The sequence below is a fragment of the Adiantum capillus-veneris genome, chromosome 21, assembly GCF_014529385.1.
Source record: "Adiantum capillus-veneris isolate H3 chromosome 21, ASM1452938v2, whole genome shotgun sequence".
NCBI lineage: Eukaryota > Viridiplantae > Streptophyta > Polypodiopsida > Polypodiales > Pteridaceae > Adiantum > Adiantum capillus-veneris.
Window position 1 is genome coordinate 109,726,503 of NC_140951.1, and position 22,169 is coordinate 109,748,671.

A 22,169-nucleotide genomic window follows, 5' to 3' on the forward strand; every position below is an offset into this window, starting at 1 on the left:
ACGAAACCAAACGGAAATGGGGGCACCTTCCACGTGGTGTCCTCTACACTACACAAAATGGACCTTCGACGCAACAAATGCTCTGAGCCTGTGTTGCGAGGCAAAAACCTCCCAAGCTGGCCAAACACTGGAGCGTGCAAAAGATGGATGAAAACAATGGGCAAGATGCAAGTAAGGGGCGGTATGTTGAGTAGGTGTCAGGTGCAGCCCAAGAGAATAAGGATTTGCTCGGATCTAGTACTCCGCACACAAACACAAGGGACACTTTGCTTCACTTGAAAGAACTAAACTGAAACTGAAAGAAAGAGAGAGAGAGAGACGACACAGGGATGTCGGGTCCCAACCCTCAAGGGCCTCCTTGCTCTATTGCCAGAGCAAGTACTTTCGTTATTCTTGCACAAATGCTACTACAATGACTAAATGCTTAGATGTTGATGCTAATGGGTACTGACGCTACTGATGCTGGGTACTGAGGTTCTGAGGTTCTATGTCGATGGCGATAATGTCGACGGACGAGGTGCTGATGGTCTATGTCAACGACGATGATGTCGACGACAGGTACTGCTGGTTTATGTCGAAGAAGATGATGTTGACGGCGGGTACTGCTGGTCTATGTCGAAGACGATGATGTCGATGACAACGACGATGCTGACGACGACCGTCACGGACACGACGATGTCGCCGCGACAACGACAAAGACGACGCAAGGCTAGGGCTGAAAACTAAGATCCCTAAGAATCTGTTGTGATCGGGTATTGTGCCGATGGCGACGACAATGACAACGATGTCGACAACGACTGTTGTTCTAAGGGCTGAAAACTGAAAACGCTGGCTGATCTATAAGGCTGAGAACTAGCGCTGATGTAAGGGCTGAAAATGCGGTACTCTGTCGTGGCGATGACGATGACGACGATGGGACTATGACGATGGCGACAATTGGTTGTCATCAAGTCCGGGACCTGCGAGGACGATGACAATGTCGACGACAATGATGGTGTCGACGACGACGGCGTCAAGGCTAAAAAACGCAAGGCTGAAAACTAAAATCTGTCACGATGGATGGCTTTCTGGCGAGGACCTGCTGCCGAGAACGGAATCGGGATGCGACGAGGCTAAAGGAATGGTACTATTGCAAAAACGCTGATGGCTGAAATTTGCTCCAAAAACCCTGGTGCTACTGGGGTACTGCTGAGAGAGAGACCACCTGCCGGGTGCAACACTTGGTGCACCACCTTCTGCTACCTCCTCTGCCTGAGAGCCAAATGGTTTTCTTTTATAGTTTCTTTAGAAATTTGCCCTAGCTACTTTTCCAACGAAAGTCACTTATTAATAAATAAGTGAAAAATGTGTACTTTGGAAAAAAGGGTTCTATGCTCTCGAAAATGCTCATGTTGAAATGATTGTATTGTGCAAGCGAGGGTGTGCAACTATGACCGGCCTCGACATGCACGTCCAGCTAGAGGCTCACAAAGTGCCAGGCTCAGTTCTAAGTTAAGACTCATGCTAGATTATGGCAGAAGCATATCCACGTGGCGCAAGTGAAGTGCGCACGTGACAGTAGGACTCGATCAGGCTATGGGAAATCCGAGAAGGCGGAATGCAAGCTGGGCAGCTTCGAGCAGATTAGGCAAGGCAGAGCAGGTGTCGCACGCAAGCTACGACAAAGCAAATGGACTAAGGCAAAGGCTTAGGGTTGGAAGCAGCAAGATCTGGGGCAGCGTAGGGTCAGTCTGCAACGCCGTTAGGGTTCGCACGTCTGAGCACTTGCGCCATGAGGGTCGCGAATCTGAACAGGAGCGCTGTTTAGGGTTCGCGCTAAAGTTTGTACAAAGCAAGCAGCTCTATTAGGGCACGTGAGGTCAAGCATGCAACCTATGTTAGATTTTGCAAGGTCAAGCGGGCAACCTCTCTCTCTCTCTCTCTCTCTCTCTCTCTCTCTCTCTCTCTCTCTCTCTCTCTCTCTCTCTCTCTCTCTCTCTCTCTCGTCAGCAATGGCGAGCAACAGCCAACCAGCAGCGTGCAGGTGACTAGACCAGCAACACAACAAAGCTGATAGCGGGGATGGCAGGGCTGATAGCGCGCAGGTTGAGAGGTTGACACAGTTACTGATGGCGAGAACACAACGTGGAACGCGCATGAGTGGCACGTAGCAGCTTCGCACTCACACTTAGCCGTTTGTGATTACGTTTCTCAGTACTCTCTCTCTCTCTCTCTCTCTCTCTCTCTCTCTCTCTCTCTCTCTCTCTCTCTCTCTCTCTCTCTCTCTCTCTCTCTCTCTCTCTCTCTCTCTCTCTCTCTCTCTCTCTCTCTCTCTCTCTCTCTCTCTCTCTGTGCGCGAGCACGCGCGCGCAACCTTCAACCCTGTGCGTCTGCAGCCTCTGTGCGCCTTGTGCGCCTGCAGCCTCTGCAGGCGCCACGCTCCTGAGCCCTGGGCATTTGACTGGCAAGAGATTCCCACCTGCTCAGCAATTTGCACCTGCGTAGTCCTCCTTCAGAACTTCATTTTGGACGTCCTTCTCGAAGACCAGGTCTTTTGTACAGCTAGGAAAAGGAAGTGAATCAAACAAGCAAGAAAGATGGCGGCGCACTTCATGGTCACAAGCAAGAGCCATTGAAAGAGAGTTGAAAGAATGCAAAGTTCACATGGAAGAGTGGAAGAAAGAGAAGAGCTCACTTCTTGAATGGAAAAAGAGGGAGGAAAAGGCGAGGGAACTAGAGCACAAAGAGTTCTGGGCTGAAATTCAAGCTCTAAAAGGTAACATCTCAGACCTTCGGAAGGAACTTACAGAAACTAAAGAGAGAGGACGCCTTGAAGATGGAGAAATTCAGCCATCAATGATAGATGAGTTGAATATTATACGAGCACAGGTCAAAGAGATAAAGGAGGAAGGAGAAAATAAGACCTCATGGGTGGAGGTTCTCTCCAAAACGCAAAAGAAGGTGGAAGAGGCTGAAAAGTAGATTGAAGTTGTCAAGAAGGGGAAGGGCAAGGACATTCCGGCTACACCCGACATCGACATCATCTACAAGACACTTGAAGAGGAACAACGAAGAAGGGTACGCGCTCTACACGTGAGAGTGACCGGCCTAAAAGATTCAAATAAGGTGGACCAAGAGGTGAAGAGCCTCATGTCAATGATGGGGGTGGAGAAGCCCTCGCACACACAAGCTTGGAGAGTGGTCAAGAAGAATGAAGGTAATGGGGAGAGTTCAAAAGAACGGGCTCTCATTTTACGCTTTCCCTCAATGGAAGAAAAGAAAGACTTTTTAAAGACGAGGCCAACCCTCAAGAAAACGAGTATCTTTTTAGGAGATGACCTTACCCTCTCACAGCTTGCACATATGAGAGAGGTCATGCCGGAGATTATAGCAGCAAGGGAGAAGGGAAAGTTAGCCTTTTACAGAGATGGGCGAGTGGTGATTACAGAGCGCCGCTCTACATAACAATGCAAGACCTATGGGACCGCTCTCAGGATGGCGGTTTGGAACTGTAATGGTTCGTATAGACTTGATGTGGGGGCCTTTGAGGACAGCTTCAAAGACAGAGACATTGTTTTCTACTCAGAGACTCATCAAGCTCCAGGACAGTTGATGCCGCATATATCAGGATACAGATGGGAGACAGCTTGCCGGACATGCACCAAATCTGAGCATGGGACTAGAGGATCAGGAGGTGTAGCAATTCTTTTCAGAGAGGAGCTCCAGCCACTACTGCACATAGTTGGGAGAGATGATCACGCCAAATACATGTGGGTGAGGCTGAGGGCAGAGACTGGACGTTTCTTGTACATCGCCATATGCTATTTTCCTCCCAGCACTTCAGTATATGCTTCACCCAGAGGACAATCTCCTTACTCTGTACTTAATGATGATATTTGGGAGTTCTCCAGGGATGGAGACATCATACTACTGGGGGATTTCAATGCCCGTACAGGCAGTTCACAGACGGTTTTCTATGACACCTCAGAGGAGATGCTCAAAGAGCTAGAGCCAGAGGAGATGGGACTTGAGAGATGCTCACACGACAGAGAGCATACAGAGTATGGGAGATACCTTAGGGAGATGACGACTACTCACAGTTTAGCCATACTGAATGGCTTAGCGACCTTCCCATCATCTACAGGTTTTACTTGTTTTTCACACAGACATGGGGCCAGTACTGTAGACTATGTTCTGACACATCCGAGCTTTCTCTCTCACATTCAGGATTTTACAGTGGGGCCCAGGCCTGTTGGGATAGCAATAGATCATGCACTTTTGATATTATCAGTCTCCTTTGAGTACAATACATCTCGGGCCTCAATGGGTGGTAGACATCCACGCTATACTTTTACACCAGAGACTGACTCAGTCCATGCATAGGAGATACGTAGACTTTTATGCACATCAGAGCCAATATACACAGTGGAGGAGATCACATCTACGCTGACATTGACATTACATGGGGCAGCGAGAGAGACATACCCACACACTCAGCCTGGTCAGAGACGTCGTTCTGGGCACATGCCTCATAACAACTGGTATGATGAGGAGTGTCGACAGAGGAGAGCTCAGATCTAGCGGGAGCTTGCATTGGGAGAGATCACCTATAGACAGTCTCGTATTGCTACACGACGACTAGTACGACGGAAGAAGCAAGCTTTCTTGGTCCATATGGAGAAGGATTTATATCAACTCTTCCGTAGTAGAGATTCAGGAGAGGCTTGGCGTCTATTCCATGAGCAGTCTCCCCCCACCAGTGATTACTTCTACGGAGATATGGGGGCAGTATGCAGCATCATTATACACTGTACCTGGGCAGCCACCACTACCAGATCCACCACAGCCATGTCCGGCTACGAGCACCTTCTTTACCATTGACATGGTGAAGGAGGCCATTGACAGGATGAAGACCAGATGGGCACAGGATCATGAGGGTTTGATAGCAGAGCACATTATACATGTTGGGGACTTGTTGGCAGAGATGCTTGCACGGTTGTTCAATCGTGTCATGTGTGAGGGCTTTCTTGAGTCTTGGAGATTGTCTACTATTGTACCTATCTTCAAGACAGGAGACCCCACAGTTCCAGGGAATTACTGTACTATCATGGTAGGACACACATTGGCACGGTTGTATGCATCCATTCTTGAGCATAGGCTGAGCAATTGGACTGAGACTATGGGCATACGAGCACCTGGACAGGCTGGTTTCCGAAGAAATTTCTCCACACTGGATGTTAGGTGCAGCAGAATGATTGTTTGTGCTTTGCTCAAGATGAGTGCTCCAAACTGTGCTCAAGGTTCCTTTTGTTCTGTAGACCGTGCATCTATGCTAAGTGACTGGGCATGCACGGTCTACGAATAGACTCACAAAAGTGCCAGATCACTTCTAATCTAGACTTGACTGGACTGACTGAACCCTTGTCGTGTTGTAGCTTGTCCACGGACACATAGGGTTGGATGTGTCACGTGACATTGGATCATGTCTTTACACTCAGAGCTATCATTAAGGAGGGTCGGGCACATGGTAGACGGATTATTGCAGCTTTGTGGACTTTCGCAAAGATTTTGACACAGTACCGAGGGCCAGATTGATGCGCCGACTTATGGAATTGGGGGTACCCACAGAGCTGATACGGGGGATTATGTGTGACAAGACAGGCACCACGTGCCATTAGAAAAGAACAGACTGAACAGACTATTAGCACTTCAATAACTACTGAACTAAAAGAGAGAGAGCACACGCGACACGGAGTGGCGAAATCCCACCCCAAAGAGTATTGGCCCCAAACCTTGGCACCCCTTTCGGCATTTCTTTATATTGCATCAACATAGTACAAGCCGGTACTCCAGACTCTGCACCTTCTCCAGGAAGCATGCCAGAGAATGAGCCCTAACCTCATATTTAAAGGCCCTAGGCCCCAAAAGCAGTTTACAATAAAAAGCCTTCAAACTCAAAAGCATTTGGTCCAAAAGCAAAGCCAAAAAGTTGCCAGCGTAATTTACGGAAATCCGTACATCTGCCATGTCATCAGTCAACGCAAAACGCGGAAATCCGTACATCATGCCACATCATCATGTCAGCGCAATTTTTGAAAATTTGCCACATCATCAGTTTTTCCTATGTGTGTGGGTCTTGCTTTATTTTAATCCTTTATGTCACTTGGGGCCCCATCGGACGGGGTCCCCATAAGTTGGGAGGACTTCTTCTGTTACTTGTTCTTCTTAGGGTTTAGGCCCCTCGACCGGCATCTGTAAGTTGGCTCCATTCTTTAAGCTTTGACACGTCAGCAGTTTGTTACATCTCCCCTTCTTGAAAGAGAGTAATCGTCCGCGATTACAGCATATCTGCAAAACAACTCAAGTTAGCTCAAAAATTTCCGAGGGACAATCAGTTTACTCTTTTTGTTAAAGAGTTAGCTTCTCCTCTCGGCTCTTTTGATCAAGGAGTTAGCTTCTCCTATCGGCTCTTTTGATCAAGGAGTTAGCTTCTCCTTTCGTACAAATTAAAACTCTTGATATTCCGACGTAGTAAAATTAGCCATCACACCCAGACCGTACTGATCTTCCACGGGTGTCTTGAAGCACTAAAATTACATACCCAAGCAATCTCATCCAATTAGGAATATTCAGTAATTGGCACAACACAATGCAACACAAATGCTTACATATGCATGTTACAAGACACAACAAACAGCGCCCCTGAGCACTCCCCCGAGACAAACGGTCTGCGGTATGAAGCTACTCAACGACTACCTCATCACTCCCCCCGCAAATAACCTAAAAAGGTCCGGGCCATGAGCTTAGAGAACTGTACAACCAAACGCTCCCCAGACCGCATACAACCAAACGCTCCTCAGGCATCGGCTTGCGTCGTTCGGAGGTTTTCAAACAAACAACGAAACGCTCCCCAAGCATCGGCCTCCGTTATTCCGAGATTCAAACAATACCAAAACAGTATTTCTCACTTCTCCACCTGGGAGTAAAATCACCAATCAATGAAAGCAATATTTAAACCAGAGTCAAACAGTTCAAATCGGCACCAAGACAGATTCAAAACAGATACCATCCATTTCAAACAAATTCCAAACAAGATCACCAAACAAGTTCTCAAACAGATTTCAAACTTTAAAAAAACAATCTCGATATCAGTCGAGCTCGAAAAGTCGGCTAACTTTCCATCCTGAAATCTGCACCAAAAAATTAGGGTTAGGTTCATTCCATAGGGTCGTAGCCAAGCACAGGATGTCAGCTCTGCCTACTTTTAGCTATAATTCTCTATAACTGCTCGTTCTTTGACGGAGATGGTAGTCCCAAGATAGCAATCGCACTGGACCTCCAAGGTTATCTGCTCGTGAAGAGACGTCTACTGAGAGATGTCGAGAAATTTCTAGTTATAATCTGCTAGGGTTTCCATGGCAAGCATTCCAGGATACACCACTCTGCCAGAAGTTGCACTCCGAAGAAGATGTCAAAAACCATATAACTTCGGGCAAAATTTTTTCTTAAAAGCTTGCCAAGTAATTGGAGTATGTTGCTTGGTAGCTGTAGACATCAACATCTGCATGGAGAAAAACAATGACTTGAAACAAATCTGGATCCTTCTCTTGCAAGTGATCTTAATTAGCTTATGCCCTGTAAGGCATGAGCGGTGAAGACGGGAGCGCACCCGATGCGCGATGATGTAAGGGTGGGAGTGGCTAATAAGTCCGGGTTGGAGGGCGAAGATACCTCGAACAAAATTCCAATAGCTCTGTCTGCTCTTTTGTAGGACCGGTGTGCTTTCCGAAAAGCACACGCCTGATGCTCTGATACCACTGTCACAAGACGGACATCACGTGCCAATAGAAAAGAACAGACTGAACAGACTTTTAGCACTTCAATAACAACTGAACTGAAAGAGAGAGCACACGCACCACGGAGTGGCGGAATTCCATCCCAGAGAGTATTGGCCCCAAACCTTGGCGCCCCTTTCGGTATTTCTTTATATTGCATCAACACAGTACAAGCCGCTACTCCAGACTCTGCACCTTCTCCAGGAAGCATGCCAGAGAATGAGCCCTAACCTCAGATTTAAAGGCCCTAGGCCCCAAAAGCAGTTTACAGTAAAAAGCCTCAAACTCAAAAGCATTTGGTCCAAAAGCAAAGCCAAAAAGCTGCGAGCGTAATTTACGAAAATCCGTACAGCTACCACGTCATCAGCCAACGCAAAACGCGAAAATCCGTACAGCTTGCCATGTCATCATGCCAGCGCAATTTTCGAAGATCTGCCACGTCATCAGTTTTTCCTGTGTGTGTGGGTCTTGCTTTATTTTAATCCTTTATGTCACTTGAGGCCCCATCGGACGAGGTCCCCATAAGTTGAAAGGACTTCTTTTGTTACTTGTTCTTCTTAGGGTTTAGGCCCCTCGGCCGGCATCTATAAGTTGGCTCCATTCTTTAGGCTTTGACACGTCAGTAGTTTGTTACATTATGGCATTGTACAGTTCAGTGATGGGTCATGTACGCACCCCAGAGGGGATATCTGACATAGTTCACTCCACTATCGGAGTGAAACAGGGATGCCCATTGTCCTTTACTTTATTTGGTATGTATGTTGATGAGGTCTCTGATTATATTGACAGAGGAGGAGATAGAGGTGCTCAGCTTGCAGGGACATGGATCCCTCTTTTATTGTATGTTGACGATATCGTATTGATATCAGACTCACCAAAGGGTATGCAGAGACATTTGGACGCATTGCATAGTTTTGCAGGGGATAGTGGATTGTTTGTCAACCTTGGTAAAACCAAGGTCATGGTATTTAATACAACACCACAGTGGGTCAGGAGATCAGCACCTACATTCACACATGGTCAAGACAGTATGGAGTACACTGATGCATACACATATCTTGGGGTGGTCTTTAGTGGACCAAGGTTCACACTGAAAGTGAAAGCAGACACTAGATTGACTCGTGCCTATGCAGCCCTAAGCAGTTTAGACAGGATATGTTCTCACGTTCAGTTCTAGGAATTTTGAACAAAGCTCTGGCTCTTCAACACTTTGGTCGCTTCAATTATGCACTACGGGGTTCAGTTCTAGGAATTGTTCAGTTTAGACAGGATATGTTCTCACGTTCAGTTCTAGGAATTTTGAACAAAGCTCTGGCTCTTCAACACTTTGGTCGCTTCAATTATGCACTACGGGGTTCAGGTTTGGGGACCATCTGTTGACAATGCTGGATGGAGTAATATGGAGGGGCCCTTGGTATCTATGATTTCTAAGCTGATTAGAGCCAAGGCCTCAGTTCCACATGACATCATACGAGCGAAGCTGGCTGCCCCACCTATGGAGATTGAGGCACTTACCAGATCAGTATCATTTGTACACAGCTTATGGGACACCGCCAGGGACAGATATGCTAGGCTTGCTCTTGAGTCATCAAGAGAGCTTGCATTACAGGGAGATACATCATGTTGGTATGCATAGATGAGCTCATGGTTTCAGAGGCATGGTTTCAGCATGGACAGGCTGTCCCCCTTTCTAGTATTCTCTTGATGCACCATCTTTGGCTCTTACACGGATGGAGATTACTAGACTCATTCGGCAGGATCTTATCCAGCTTGATACTAGGAGGACATGGATACAACCAAGTTGGGTACGAAGAGGGCTTTCTATAGAGAGCATCTTCTCCAACTCACGCCAGACGGATTTGTCACACGGCCCAGCTACATGGACACACATTTATCTCATGGGTTACGATGTGCCATAGGCCAGATACGCACATCTTCACACCAGACAGTAGGATATGTCAGTTATGCCATGCAAAGCCAGAGACAGAGTTTCATTACATATGTCACTGCACAGTCTACTATGAGATACGAGGACGCTTTCACTATTTATTCAGAGATAGACTCGCTAGATAGAGTCATGAGATATCAGGATCAAAGATGTCTCGGATTATTTCTACTTGAGATACAGAGACATAGAGACTCTATTGAGAGGGCATAGACAGAGACAGTCCCAGAGACGCATCTCAGATTTCTTCAGTCCGAGTACCACAGAGGCAGAGGGGCCACCACCACCACCACAGGCTCGGTTCCCACCCATACACACACCAGTGGTACTCTCATTGACCGAGCTATAGAGTTGGGGAGATCGAGACGACCACGATGAGGAGGGGAGCCACGCAGCACCGACGGAGATTGCGGCAGAGGATCCACAAGATTCTAGCACGACACCTAGAGTGTCGATCAGGATAGACCTCATGCTAGTGCTATATTGTATCATGGTGACACTTATCCCCATTTTGTACCTTTGTGGCATTATACCATTGCTCAGCTTTCCAGCCACCCATAGGAGTCGGTAGCACTCCTATCTCAGTTTCTAGTTTGTAGTTTTCTTTGTTTGTACCCAGACTTGGTACTAGACTCACCATTGTAATCAGTTTGGTCTCATAGGTCATTTTGGCCTTTTGTAGAAGTTAATATATCATTTCATTTCATCATCTCTCTCTCTCTCTCTCTCTCTCTCTCTCTCTCTCTCTCTCTCTCTCTCTCTCTCTCTCTCTCTCTCTCTCTCTCTCTCTCTCTCTCTCTCTCTCTCTCTCTCTGTGTGTGTGTGTGTGTGTGTGTGTGTGTGTGTGTGTGTGTGTGTGTCGTGCAGAAGGCTGGCGCGGCAGCTACTGCTTTACTCTGGAGTGGCGAGACAAAGACAGCAGGGCAGCGTTGGCGGTCAGCCGGTCTTCAGCAGTGTGAAGAGGCTAGCACGCGCAGTGGTTACTTGCTTGAAATAGCGTGCGAAGACAGCCTTAGGTGGCGCACAGCATGTGCAATACTCTCGCACTGCAGTGGGTGTGCGTCTGTGCGTACCAGCCCAGCTCGCACACAAGCCCTCTCCTTCTACGCGTTCAAGGACTTCCTACGCGTAGCAAGTCCCTGGCACCCCTCCTTCATCTACGCGTAGAAAGACAAAGATCTCCTACGTTAAAGTTTAAAGGCCTTTAAGCTTTGAAATAAACTTTTAAAGTTTAAAGGTTTTTAAGCTTTTAAAATAAACTTTTAAGTTTGCCTTACTCTCAGTCCCTCACCCTAGTACCCTACCCCACATTTGTGGCTCAGGTTCGATGGATCTGCCTACCAAAGGGGAAGGGCCGGGTGTAGATAGCTACACCACCCCAAAAAAAATGATGGCTACTTTCAAACGGAGAAACAGAGATACTGTACTATCACCAAGATCCTTACGAGTCGGAAAAACCTCCAGGATACATGATGAGCTACTGATGGAGAAGGTCCAGGTGATGCTCAAATCAGAGCTAAACTATATGAGGGATGACATCAGGAAGGAAATGCACGCGAACGCTGAGAGCTACAAGAACTCCATGTATGGAGACATGATGAGAGAATCAAGGAGAGAGATCCGGGGGATACAGAATGAGGAAATTCAGATCGTGAAAACGGAATTACGAAACCTAATCAAGGCCGAAGTAAATGTAACAGAATGCGTTATGCAAAAGAAACTCGATGAGAAGTTTTGAAGCATGGAGAACAAATATGGAAAAGCACATGGGGGAAAAAGATGCAATAATCGAGGAGCTAAAAGAAGAACTTGCAGCTTGCAAATCTGCAACTAAGGAGAAGGGAGACGACCAACCTTCGGTGTTGAAGGAGCTCGAGGACATGAAGGATCATATGAAAGCTCTACAGGAAGGAGATGAACAGAAATCGAAAACGGCATCTTCATGGGCGGAACGTCTTGTTAAGACACAAGAAAAGGTTGATGAAGCAGAGAAATGGATTGAGGATGCGAAGAAAGGAAAGGCCCAGATGCCTGAGACCACACCTACCTCCACCATTATTAATATGACCATTGAGGAAGAGCAGAAAAGGAAGAATCAGGCTCTGCATGTGCGGGTCACAGGAGTCAAAGACAAAGAGAATGTAGATGAAGAAGTGAGGGAACGCATGGGCATCACAGAGCCTACTCACACAAGTGCATGGAGAGTGGGCAAGAAAGGAATCGACGAGAAGGGAAACGTAAAGGATAGGGAACTTATTCTCCGCTTCCCGAATATAGAAATAAGGAAAGAATTTCTAAAGAAGAGGCCAACTCTTAAGAAAACCGGTATTTTCCTAGGAGATGACCTTACATTGGCACAAGTGGCACACATGCAAGAGTTGATGACAGAGATCAGGGCAACATGAGAAAGGGGAAAATCGCCTTTTATAGAGGAGGGAAAGTAGTGGTTCTGGAAAAGCGCTCATCATGACGGTGCGAGACCTATGGGACGACGCTCCGGATAGCGAGGTGGAATTGTAATGGATCATATAGGCTAGATGTAGGTGCCTTTGAAGACAGCTTTAGGGACAGAGACATAGTTTTCTACTCAGAGACACACCAGATACCGGGACAACTTATGCCACATGTGAAGGGTATTTATGGGAAACAGCTGGTCGACCAGACAAGAGATCTCTGTGGGGTAGCCGGGGTTCAGGAGGAGTAGCAGTCTTATTTAAAGAGGAGCTGAAACCACTACTACAGATTATCAGGAAAGATGAACAAGCAAGGTATATGTGGGTGAGAATGAGAGCCGAGACAGGTAGATTTCTATATATCGCTATATGCTACTTCCCTCCAAGTACATCAGTCTACTCCTCACCTAAAGGACACTCCCCTTTCTCCATATTGAATAATGACATATGGGAGTTCTCTAGAGATGGAGACATCGTTCTCTTAGGAGACTTTAATGCCAGAACGGCCAACTATCAAGCAGTATTCTATGATACTTCTGAGGAAATGCTCTGAGAAGTGGATTTATCACAGGAGGGGCTTACTAGAAACTCAGAGGATAAAGAACACACTGAATATGGGAGACATCTCATGGAAATGGCAACTACACATGGTTTGGCCATACTTAATGGTCTAGAGAATTTCCCTTTAACTGGGGGATTCACATGCTTCCCGTACAGGCATGGGGCCAGTACAGTGGATTATGTCATGAATTCACCAAGCTTTATTTCTAGTATCGAGGACTTTAAGGTGGGACCCAGACCGGTTGGGATTGCAGTGGACCATGCTCTCTTGACCTTATCAATCTCCTTCCAATACAATGCCTCTCAAGTACAAAGGAAGAAGACACACACAAGATATACTTTCACGCCAGAGACTGATTCAGTCTATGTGGAAAAGATCTATAATAGGATGTGGGCCGCCGAGCCAGTATATACTGTAGAGGAGATTACTTCTCAGCTAACAGAGATACTACATGGAGCAGCACAAGAGGCATACCCGCATACTCAGCCTGATCAGAAGAGAGGATCTGGGAACATGCCTCAAAACAGTTGGTACGACGAGGAATGCAGAGAGACGAGAACCCAGGTCCAAAAAGAGCTTACACTTGGGATCATCACATATAAGCAGTCTCGGATTGCTCTTCGGCATATAGTACGTCACAAGAAAAGGGCATTTTTAGCCAAACTGGAGAAGGATTTATATCAGCTCTTCTTGAGTCAGGACTCACATGAGGCCTGGCGTTTATTTCACGAGCACTCATCGCCTCCGACAATTACTTCTCCTGAGATTTGGGGTCAACATGTAACATCATTATATACGGTATCTGGACAGCCTCCAGATCCGCTAGAGCCATGCCCTGCTACTAGTACTTTCTTTACTGTGGAAATGGTGGAAAAAGCCATTGATAAGATGAAGACAAGAAGAGCATATGATCATGAGGGTTTAGTAGCAGAACAGCTGATCCATGCAAGGGATCTACTTTCAAAAGTCCTTGCTCGTCTGTTTAATCGGGTCATGTGTGAAGGATTACCTGAATCTTGGAAATTATCTACTATCGTACCTATTTTCCATTCAGGGGATCCTATGATACCCGGGAACTACCATACCATTATGGTGGGTCACACATTGACCCGACTGTACGCATCCATTCTGGAACAAAAATTGAGTAGATGGGCAGAGAATGAGGGCATAAGGGCAACACGACAAGCTGGATTCAAGAGGGGTTATTCCACTTTAGATCATATTCTTACGCTTAGAGCCATTATTGAGGAAGGAAGAGCAAGCGGGAGAAGGATGTATTGTTGCTTTGTGGATTTTCGGAAAGCTTTTGAGACAGTACCAAGGGCCATATTGATGCGCAGAATGCAAGAGTTAGGGGTCCCCAAAGAGATTATCTGGGGGATCATGGCCTTATACGGGTCAGTAACTGGTTATGTACGTACTCTAGAAGGGGATTCTGACATTATTCATTCCACCGTTGGAGTAAAGCAGGGATGCCCACTGTCCCCTACTTTATTCGGTATGTATATAGATGAGGTATCAGATTACATTGATAGAGAGGGTGACAGAGGTGCTCAACTTGCAGGGTCATGGATCCCTTTGTTGTTATATGCAGATGATATTGTATTGATAGCAGAATCACCAGATGGAATGCAGAGGCAGTTAGATGCATTACATAAATTCGCAGAGGACAGCGGATTGTCGGTAAATTTGGGTAAAACCAAAGTTATGGTGTTTAACACCACACCGCAGTGGGTTAGGAGATCAGCACCTACATTTGCATATGGCCAGGATACAGTAGAGTACACAGATGCATACACATACCTTGGTGTGGTATTTACAGAACCGAAGTTTACTCTTAAGAAAGCAGCGGATGCTAGATTGTCCAGAGCCTCTGCAGCCTTGGGAGGGTTGGAGAGGATGTGTTCACAAGTGCAGTTTCAGGAACCACGAACAAAACTTTGGCTCTTTGATACTGTGGTGGCTTCGGCTATGCTTTACGGGGTCCAGATTTGGGGACCATCTGTGGATCAGGATAATTGGAAGTCAATGGAGAGACCTTTGGTATCTATGATTTCCCGAATGATTAGAGCCAAGGCCTCCGTAACACACGCAATTACCCGAGCTGAACTAGCTACCCCTCCGATAGAAATTGAAGCTCTTACCAGATCAGTGTCTTTTATACATGGTTTATGGGATACAAATAATTGCCAATATACTAGATTGGCCCTCGAATCCTCTCGACAATTAGCAATGAAAGGAGATACAGCATGCTGGTATGCGCAACTGTCCTCGTGGTTTCAGAGACACGGGTTCAGTATGGAAAAATTACCCCCCTTCCAATACTCTCTTGAGGCTCCATCACTGGCAATCACACGAACAGAGATTAATAAAATCATCCGCCAGGATCTTATACAGTTAGACACTAAGAGGACATGGGTAGACCCTACACAAGAATTGGGCACGAAGATGGCCAACTACAAAGAAAACTTCCTACAGCTATCTAAAGATGGTTTTGTGATTCGCCCGAGCTACATGGATACCCACCTGTCTCATGATTTGAGATGTGCTATTGGTCAGATTCGTACATCCTCACACCAGCTGGAAATTGAATTTGGCAGATTTAGGGGAATCCCACCTGAGAGCAAAATTTGCAAGTTATGCGGAATGGAGCCAGAGACAGAATTACACTACATATGCCATTGCACCGTATACTATGAGATACGTGGGCGTTTCCATTGCCTATTCAAAGAAGGCTTTGGACCTCTAGATAGAGTCATGCAATACCAAGATCAAAGGTGCTTAGGCCTGTACCTACTGGAACTACATCGGCACAGGGATAATCTAATGAGAAGACAAAGAGCACTACAGCCTCAGAGGTAGATCACAGATTTCTTCGGATCGAGAGAAGCAAGAATGGAAGGAGAAGCAAGAGGCCAGCAGCGAGCACAAAGGAGTACCCACATTCATACCAAAGGCAACCTCATTGACAGGGCGATTGAGCTTAGGAAATCGAGACGGCCACGACCGAGATGCAGAAGCACACTTCACTGGAGGAGACTACAACAAAGGATTAGAAGCATTCTAGCCAGACACCCAGAATACTCCTAAGAAGTTTATCTAATACTTTGATTTAGTTTTCGCATTTATTTTCACACTTTCACACTTCCAGACATTGTAACAGATTCACCACTTTTGTATCAGTTTGGTCTCATAGGTCACTCTGGCCTTTTGAAGACGTTAATATAACATTTCATTCATTTTTCATTTCTCTCTCTCTCTCTCTCTCTCTCTCTCTCTCTCTCTCTCTCTCTCTCTCTCTCTCTCTCTCTCTCTCTCTCTCTCTCTCTCTCTCTCTCTCTCTCTTCTACCCCATTTCCTACTCTCTCCTCCATCTTATCTCCACTCAACCGGGATCCACTTTCGCTTCCACCTCCTCAACGGTTGGACCCACACAAAGGAGGCGGCCCGCCGTACCACGATGGAGTTGGCGGGATGAGGTTGAGAGCCCGTATGGCTCTGAGGCTACAAACATACCAGCGGTGTCAGCAAAGTGCATGCTCACTTCTTGCATACGCCCAGCAATGAAGTGCAATTTTGCAAGACTCTTTCTTCTAAGAAGAGGCAAGAGCTCCCAAACAAGCTTGGGGTCTATGAGGCGGCCGAGGCGGCAAAAGTTAAAACGCAACCTCGAGTGGCTGTTAACTTCGCATCCTATGTGAGTACATCAACACCGTTGCAAATTTGTGCTCAATGTGTTGGTCTCTAAATGTACATCATGTTTCAAAAAACAGTCATTTTTTTATTGCCAGTATTCAGCGCCCCCGAACAACCGTTTGCCCCATAGACCGTCCCGTCCCCCATCCCATGTTTCTATGAATGGAACGTATCACAAAAGTAACACCATGTATTCATAGACTCTTTTTTGGGGGGGGAAATGCCTTTTGCTCTAATAATCTTGCTCAATGTTAGGGAAGACCTCCACCTGCTGGTTTGCAAGGGACACTACCTCAACGGGGTCACCTAGGAACTGCAGGAAGGAGAGAGTGGAGCCGAGGGACACCCTAGGCTGTTGCACCAAAAAAACAAAGGGATAGTATTTGGCCATGAAGTGCAAAAACCAAAAAACAGAGAGCAGAAGATAGTGAAAATGCGGATGCGAGGAGAGTGATAAGAGAGAGGTGACTACATATAAGTGCAAGGAGCTTCCCAACTCCTGTCATGACCACCCACGACCCATAAATATGGAAGCCGAGGGAATACGAAGAGACAATTGAGCACAAATTTGGGCGCCTTCATAAATTGGACCTCAAAGGTCATGACCAGACACCAGGCAAGGCAAACACACACCAAGCAAGCACTACAAGCTGGGCACACATGACCCAATGTGAGAGAAACTACCTCACATAGGCCAAGCACAGTGGCAAAACAGCCCCCACTACCTAAGATCTGCCCCAAGGATAAATGTACACAAAGACGATAAACTCTAATATATTCAATGAGGGCTGTTTTTCTTACTTTGGCTGCTTCTTTCCATATTGTGTCACAGGCATTCTTCCTCTAGGAATCAGGAGTCAAAACTCAGCAAAGGGTTGAACTCCTTCAGATAGAGCTTCAGTCCTCAAATTCGAGAGTTGTCAGATGTCAAATTCTAGATTAGCCTTTAGGAGACTGAAATTCCCTCGGTTAGCACTCAGTCCCTCCAATACAAAAGTAAATGCTCTCGAGGCCATCTAACTTTCCTTGATTGATTGCTGGATCAAAATTTGGGAATCGTTCCCCACCTTCCCATTGATAAGTTTGCAAACTTTTTCCGAGGTAATCAAAAATACTCTTTTTTTTGGGGGGTGGGGAGGTGTTTGGATTTGGACAAGTACAGACGAGCTAAATAGGCTGAAATGCATATGCTCAGCTAAAGGCCCCACAGCCAATGAGATGCAGCCTAAGTACCACCATCTACTGATGCCCAAATCTCCATTTTGAAACTGAGTCACATATGAAACGTCTTGTTCAACACAAGTAAATGATAACTTAAATACTTGATATCAAATCTTGAAATAGCTGGCCTTTACCCCGTAGGGCAGCTTGCAATACAGAGGCAAAGCGAGAAAATGAAGATTCTCCACTATCAGATACCTCCTCAGGTTCCTGCCAAAGAAAAGCATTTCCACAGTAAAAATGATGACAATGAAAAGAAAAATTACCTCATGAGTGCCAGTACAATCCAACCTGCTTGACAACTTTGAGAGAAAGTGCAGATCCTTTAGCAGAGGGAGAGAACTCTTGATCATCATGCAAGCTCTTCAGAGGAATGTGGGTGCCTGGAAGATCAGAACCCCCTGGAGACTTGCAAAGCCAACCTGGAGTTCCCAGAAAGCTTTTGTCACCTTCGGGACTATACTCTTCCTTCACTGCATCTGCTGCTTTCCTAGCCAACAAGTTCTGCAGTGGAGAATCAAAGCCTTCATCGGTACCTTGGATATTTGTCATGCCAGCAGAAGATCTCCTTTTCCTACAAAAAACCCAGTAGTAAAAGGATGTCAACACAAAAAATCACTTGAAAGAATAGGCAATGGCCTTGGGTTTGTCAGAATAGAGAGATTCAAACTCATAGATGTTTTGGCCTTGCAGGTCAATACCGAGTCCATGCCTCTGCTACATCGGAGGAGGTGACTATGTCTCACACATTCGCAATGCACTAAAGCTTCTTGATAATAGTACGTAAGGAAAAAGAGGTTTCGATCTTTTGATTTCTGCAATGCTCTCTCAGCTGAATGCCATTCTCCCACACCCGTACACGGACAAGCTACTTACAAGAAATCATGACCTCATGACAATCTATGAGACCCCTGCAAAATCTCTTTCAGAAGAGTAGCAGCTATAATTTTCACAGAGAGCTCTACAAAAAGCCTGTTCAAACCCTGTTGAAAGCAGCTATGGCGATGTGCAGCTCTGCAAACATCAGCCTATTACGAAATGTGGAATAATGATGTCCTGCAGAAAGGGCTGTACCTGAAGCGACGGTATGTTTCTCTGTCTCCAAATTCGTCCTCCATGGCTGCGTCGAGACTCGTGTTGGGTATGAAGCCCGCCATCATTGCATTCCTCGAACTCTCAGCTCCGCAAAGCCTTTGAAATTCAAATGCAAATGCATGTGCAAGGTTGAAGAGAGGGACACTGACCAAAGGTCGAAAAGTTTGAGCTTGTGTCGAAGAGACCTGGTAAAACTAAGAAATTAAAGGGCTTCATGTCTTCTCTCACACACATGCGCACATTGTAAAGTATTCTTTACCTTTGTTTGAGATGAGAAATTATCGTGATATGTGCCATCTACCATTTCTAACATATTTATGCAGGCAGGCAAGGAAACACCTGACTAGCTTGACTACATACCTCTTTATGTTTTACAATCTAGTTTAAGTACTGAATAACACAAAAGCCAAAGTTCGGTTGAAAATTCAAGGCAAGTATCAATGTTCTAAAGGTAGCAAATCCTAGTTTTAGTAAGACACAACATTGAGACGATAAGTTCGATGTTTACCCAATCTACGCGAGTTTTGTGTCCCTCAATTGTAGCTCCTCCTTCACAGTTTATCGATTCAACATGACCCTCACAAGGAATTTAGATCATCCTTTACACGTTGTCAGTATAAAATCCACACATCCTATAGTCATATACAAAGTGCCAGTAAATGTTATTTGTAAAACATTAGGCTTACATGAAGGCTATGCCTTCGAGAGGGTACACGTTGTGAGAATTAAATTCATTCATCCTGATAGTCATAAACGAAGTGACATTAAATGCTATTTGCAAAACATTAGGCTTACATGAAGGCTATGCCCTCGAGAGGGTACACGTTGTGAGAATTAAATTCATTCACCCTTATAGTCATAAACAAGGTGACATTAAATGCTATTTGCAAAACATTAGGCTTAACATGAAGGCTCTAGAAGCAAGAAAGAAAAGTTCATGCTACTGGAAATTGGATGTCATTGTGGTAGGAAAAAATCTCAAAATAACCATGGCAAAAATTTGTTAAAAAGACTATTCAAAATAGCTTCTACAAATTTGTCATAACTATGAGAATGTCTATTAACTTACTTGTAGTAGATAAATATATTTAGCACTATCATTAATTAAAATGCAAACTCGATTTCCATAGAGAGTGAACATCCCATGAGGGCAAACATTTGATTATGGCCATGCATGGTGAGTCATCCAATTAAGGCACCAATTGATTGCCTTATGAGGTTTTCAAGTAGCACTCATACGGTGGTTCAATGTGACTAACTTGCATAGTAGCCCATGGTAATCCACTCATCAAATTTCCTTCTTCAAGAGATAACAAATTTCCTATGTATGCCCAAGATCTACACTGTGGTGTATTATAAAACCCCCAACACCCTCTAGCATGTATCTCGAAAGGTTTTGAGTATCGGCTACCCTATTGTCATTCTACCAAAAGTTTGGTAGAAATTTTTTTCACATAATGAGAGTAGCATATGAGATATTTGGTTCATCTGCATAGAATGGGATTGTAATGAGAATACAATCAACACATTCCTCAAAAGGGGATGGATGTGCATTGTTTATGTTGCACCACCCCAAAGTCCTACTTAGTTGTTTCATGTAGTCTTGAGTTTGAGGTTAAGGGCTACAAGAAGTAAATGAGTCCCAATGAGTACTATAAAAGATGATTTTGAGATTTTCAAGAAAGAACTCCTAAGAATAGGGGGCTGCATTTGAGATGTGTTCAAGACAAAAAGGAAAGACTAGAGCCGAAATGTGTCCATGGAATCAAGAAGGTCTAACATTGACCCGCTTCCCTTGATTAATGTATCTCCAACTACTTAGAAATAATTCTCAAGCCTTACATGTTAAAATACCTACAAAGTGTGGGAATTTAATCAAGGTCTTAACAAGGAGTAAGGAGTGGAAGGCCTGAATGAAAGCTAATTAGTGTAAACCTTGGAGGAAGATATCAAAAGTGGTCAAGTTTTTGCTTCTTTCCCTCCCAAACCCCTTTGGCCTTCTAATTTTCATGCCTCTTATCTCATGGGAAGGAAATAATAGCATCAATATCCTCTTGATTGGCTAGTTAAGTAGATCAAGAGGTGTTGAGGACCTCTCTCTAACGAGGATTTTGAGAGGAGTGAGGAAGATTTGTATTTTAGGTGTTTGTCCCAACTCTTGCAAGAAGAAAGATTGTTTGAAGATCAACAAGCACAAGACTATACCATGAGTGTAGTCGATGGTATAGTCTTGTCCTTTTCTAGCTCCAAACAACTATTCCAACCGACATGGCCAATTTTCACTTGAGTCCATCTCTCTCTCTCTCTCTCTCTCTCTCTCTCTCTCTCTCTCTCTCTCTCTCTCTCTCTCTCTCTCTCTCTCTCCATCCAGAAATCGTGAGGGGAATTTGATCCTTAACACTAGGTTGGTAACCTAACAGGACATAAAAGTGTCCTTTCAGGGTTTTGAAAAAAACCTCCAAAACCATAGTAGATCCACTCATTTTGTAAAATCCTTTCATGAGGTTATAGTATAAGGCCTACTACACATGGAAAAAATAAGAAACTTGTAAAATTTCTCATCTTTTGGTCACACCAAGCCTCCAAAGTTGATGGACCAGTGCATTTTCATCAAAACATTAATTTATTACGTTTTGTTGCATAAAAATAAGATTAGGGATTTTTGTAGGACTTGAGATAAATTCCCTAGTTAACTTCAATGGGTTGGTGATCAGAACATATGATTGCTTCTCACTCACTATTTTTTGTTTTTCCAAAATAAATAGGTACAAAAAAGTTGAATTTTTACCATTCTGCAAACCTATCATCAAAGTTTCTATAGCCACGCTCAATACAAATAATATATGCATGTTTTCTTAGTTCCCGATTGTCCTTTATGTTCATAAGGAGCCATGGAGCATGTCAAAAGAATAATACATCTCTTACCAAAGGGAATCTTGGGGACAAAGATGAAGTGCTAAATACAGCAAACTTGAAAAAACTGGGTTCAACATTATGAGTTGTAGAATCCCATAGAAACTATTCAATATCTAGCGAAATTTGATCCTTATGACTAGATATGGTTACTACCTACAAAATGCATGTAGTTGTCACAAGAAACTAACAATATTGAAAAAGCTATACTTGATATACTAGAATGTTTAGTTTCTTCTATAATTGAAAAAATCAACCATCGTTGTATACTATGCAAAATAGGGTATTAGGTGCCCCAAAACTCAAGGAATATTGGCTTTATGTTACAATATGCGACATAGAAAATAAAAAATGCATTTGGATATCATGAAATCCACCAAAAAAATCATAGAAGGGCTAAAATTGGCTAAAAAACAGGATTTGACAATTTTTGTAATTTGGTCATAACTTACAACTTTGATATTTATTTC

General features: G+C 44.7%; 1 protein-coding gene across 4 annotated transcripts in view; it reads right to left on the minus strand.

Moving 5' to 3' along the window:
* Nucleotides 1-19,105, minus strand: part of LOC147431529 (nuclear pore complex protein) — a 156,596-nt gene extending 137,491 nt beyond the window's left edge. The window contains exons 1-4 of one of the 4 annotated variants that reach the window (XM_086494094.1): nt 19,046-19,105; nt 18,766-18,971; nt 17,983-18,265; nt 17,826-17,901 (exon numbers count right to left, since the gene is read on the minus strand). In XM_086494094.1, coding sequence (XP_086350220.1) covers nt 17,826-17,901; nt 17,983-18,265; nt 18,766-18,971; nt 19,046-19,099 — 619 coding nt within the window. In that variant the 5' untranslated portion in view covers nt 19,100-19,105. Of the gene's footprint in view, nt 1-17,792; nt 17,902-17,982; nt 18,266-18,392; nt 18,603-18,765; nt 18,973-19,045 lie in introns of those variants that run through there. The other 3 variants (XM_086494097.1, XM_086494096.1, XM_086494095.1) reach the window with 3 other exon arrangements.
* Between the last annotated feature and the right edge of the window lie 3,064 nt (nt 19,106-22,169).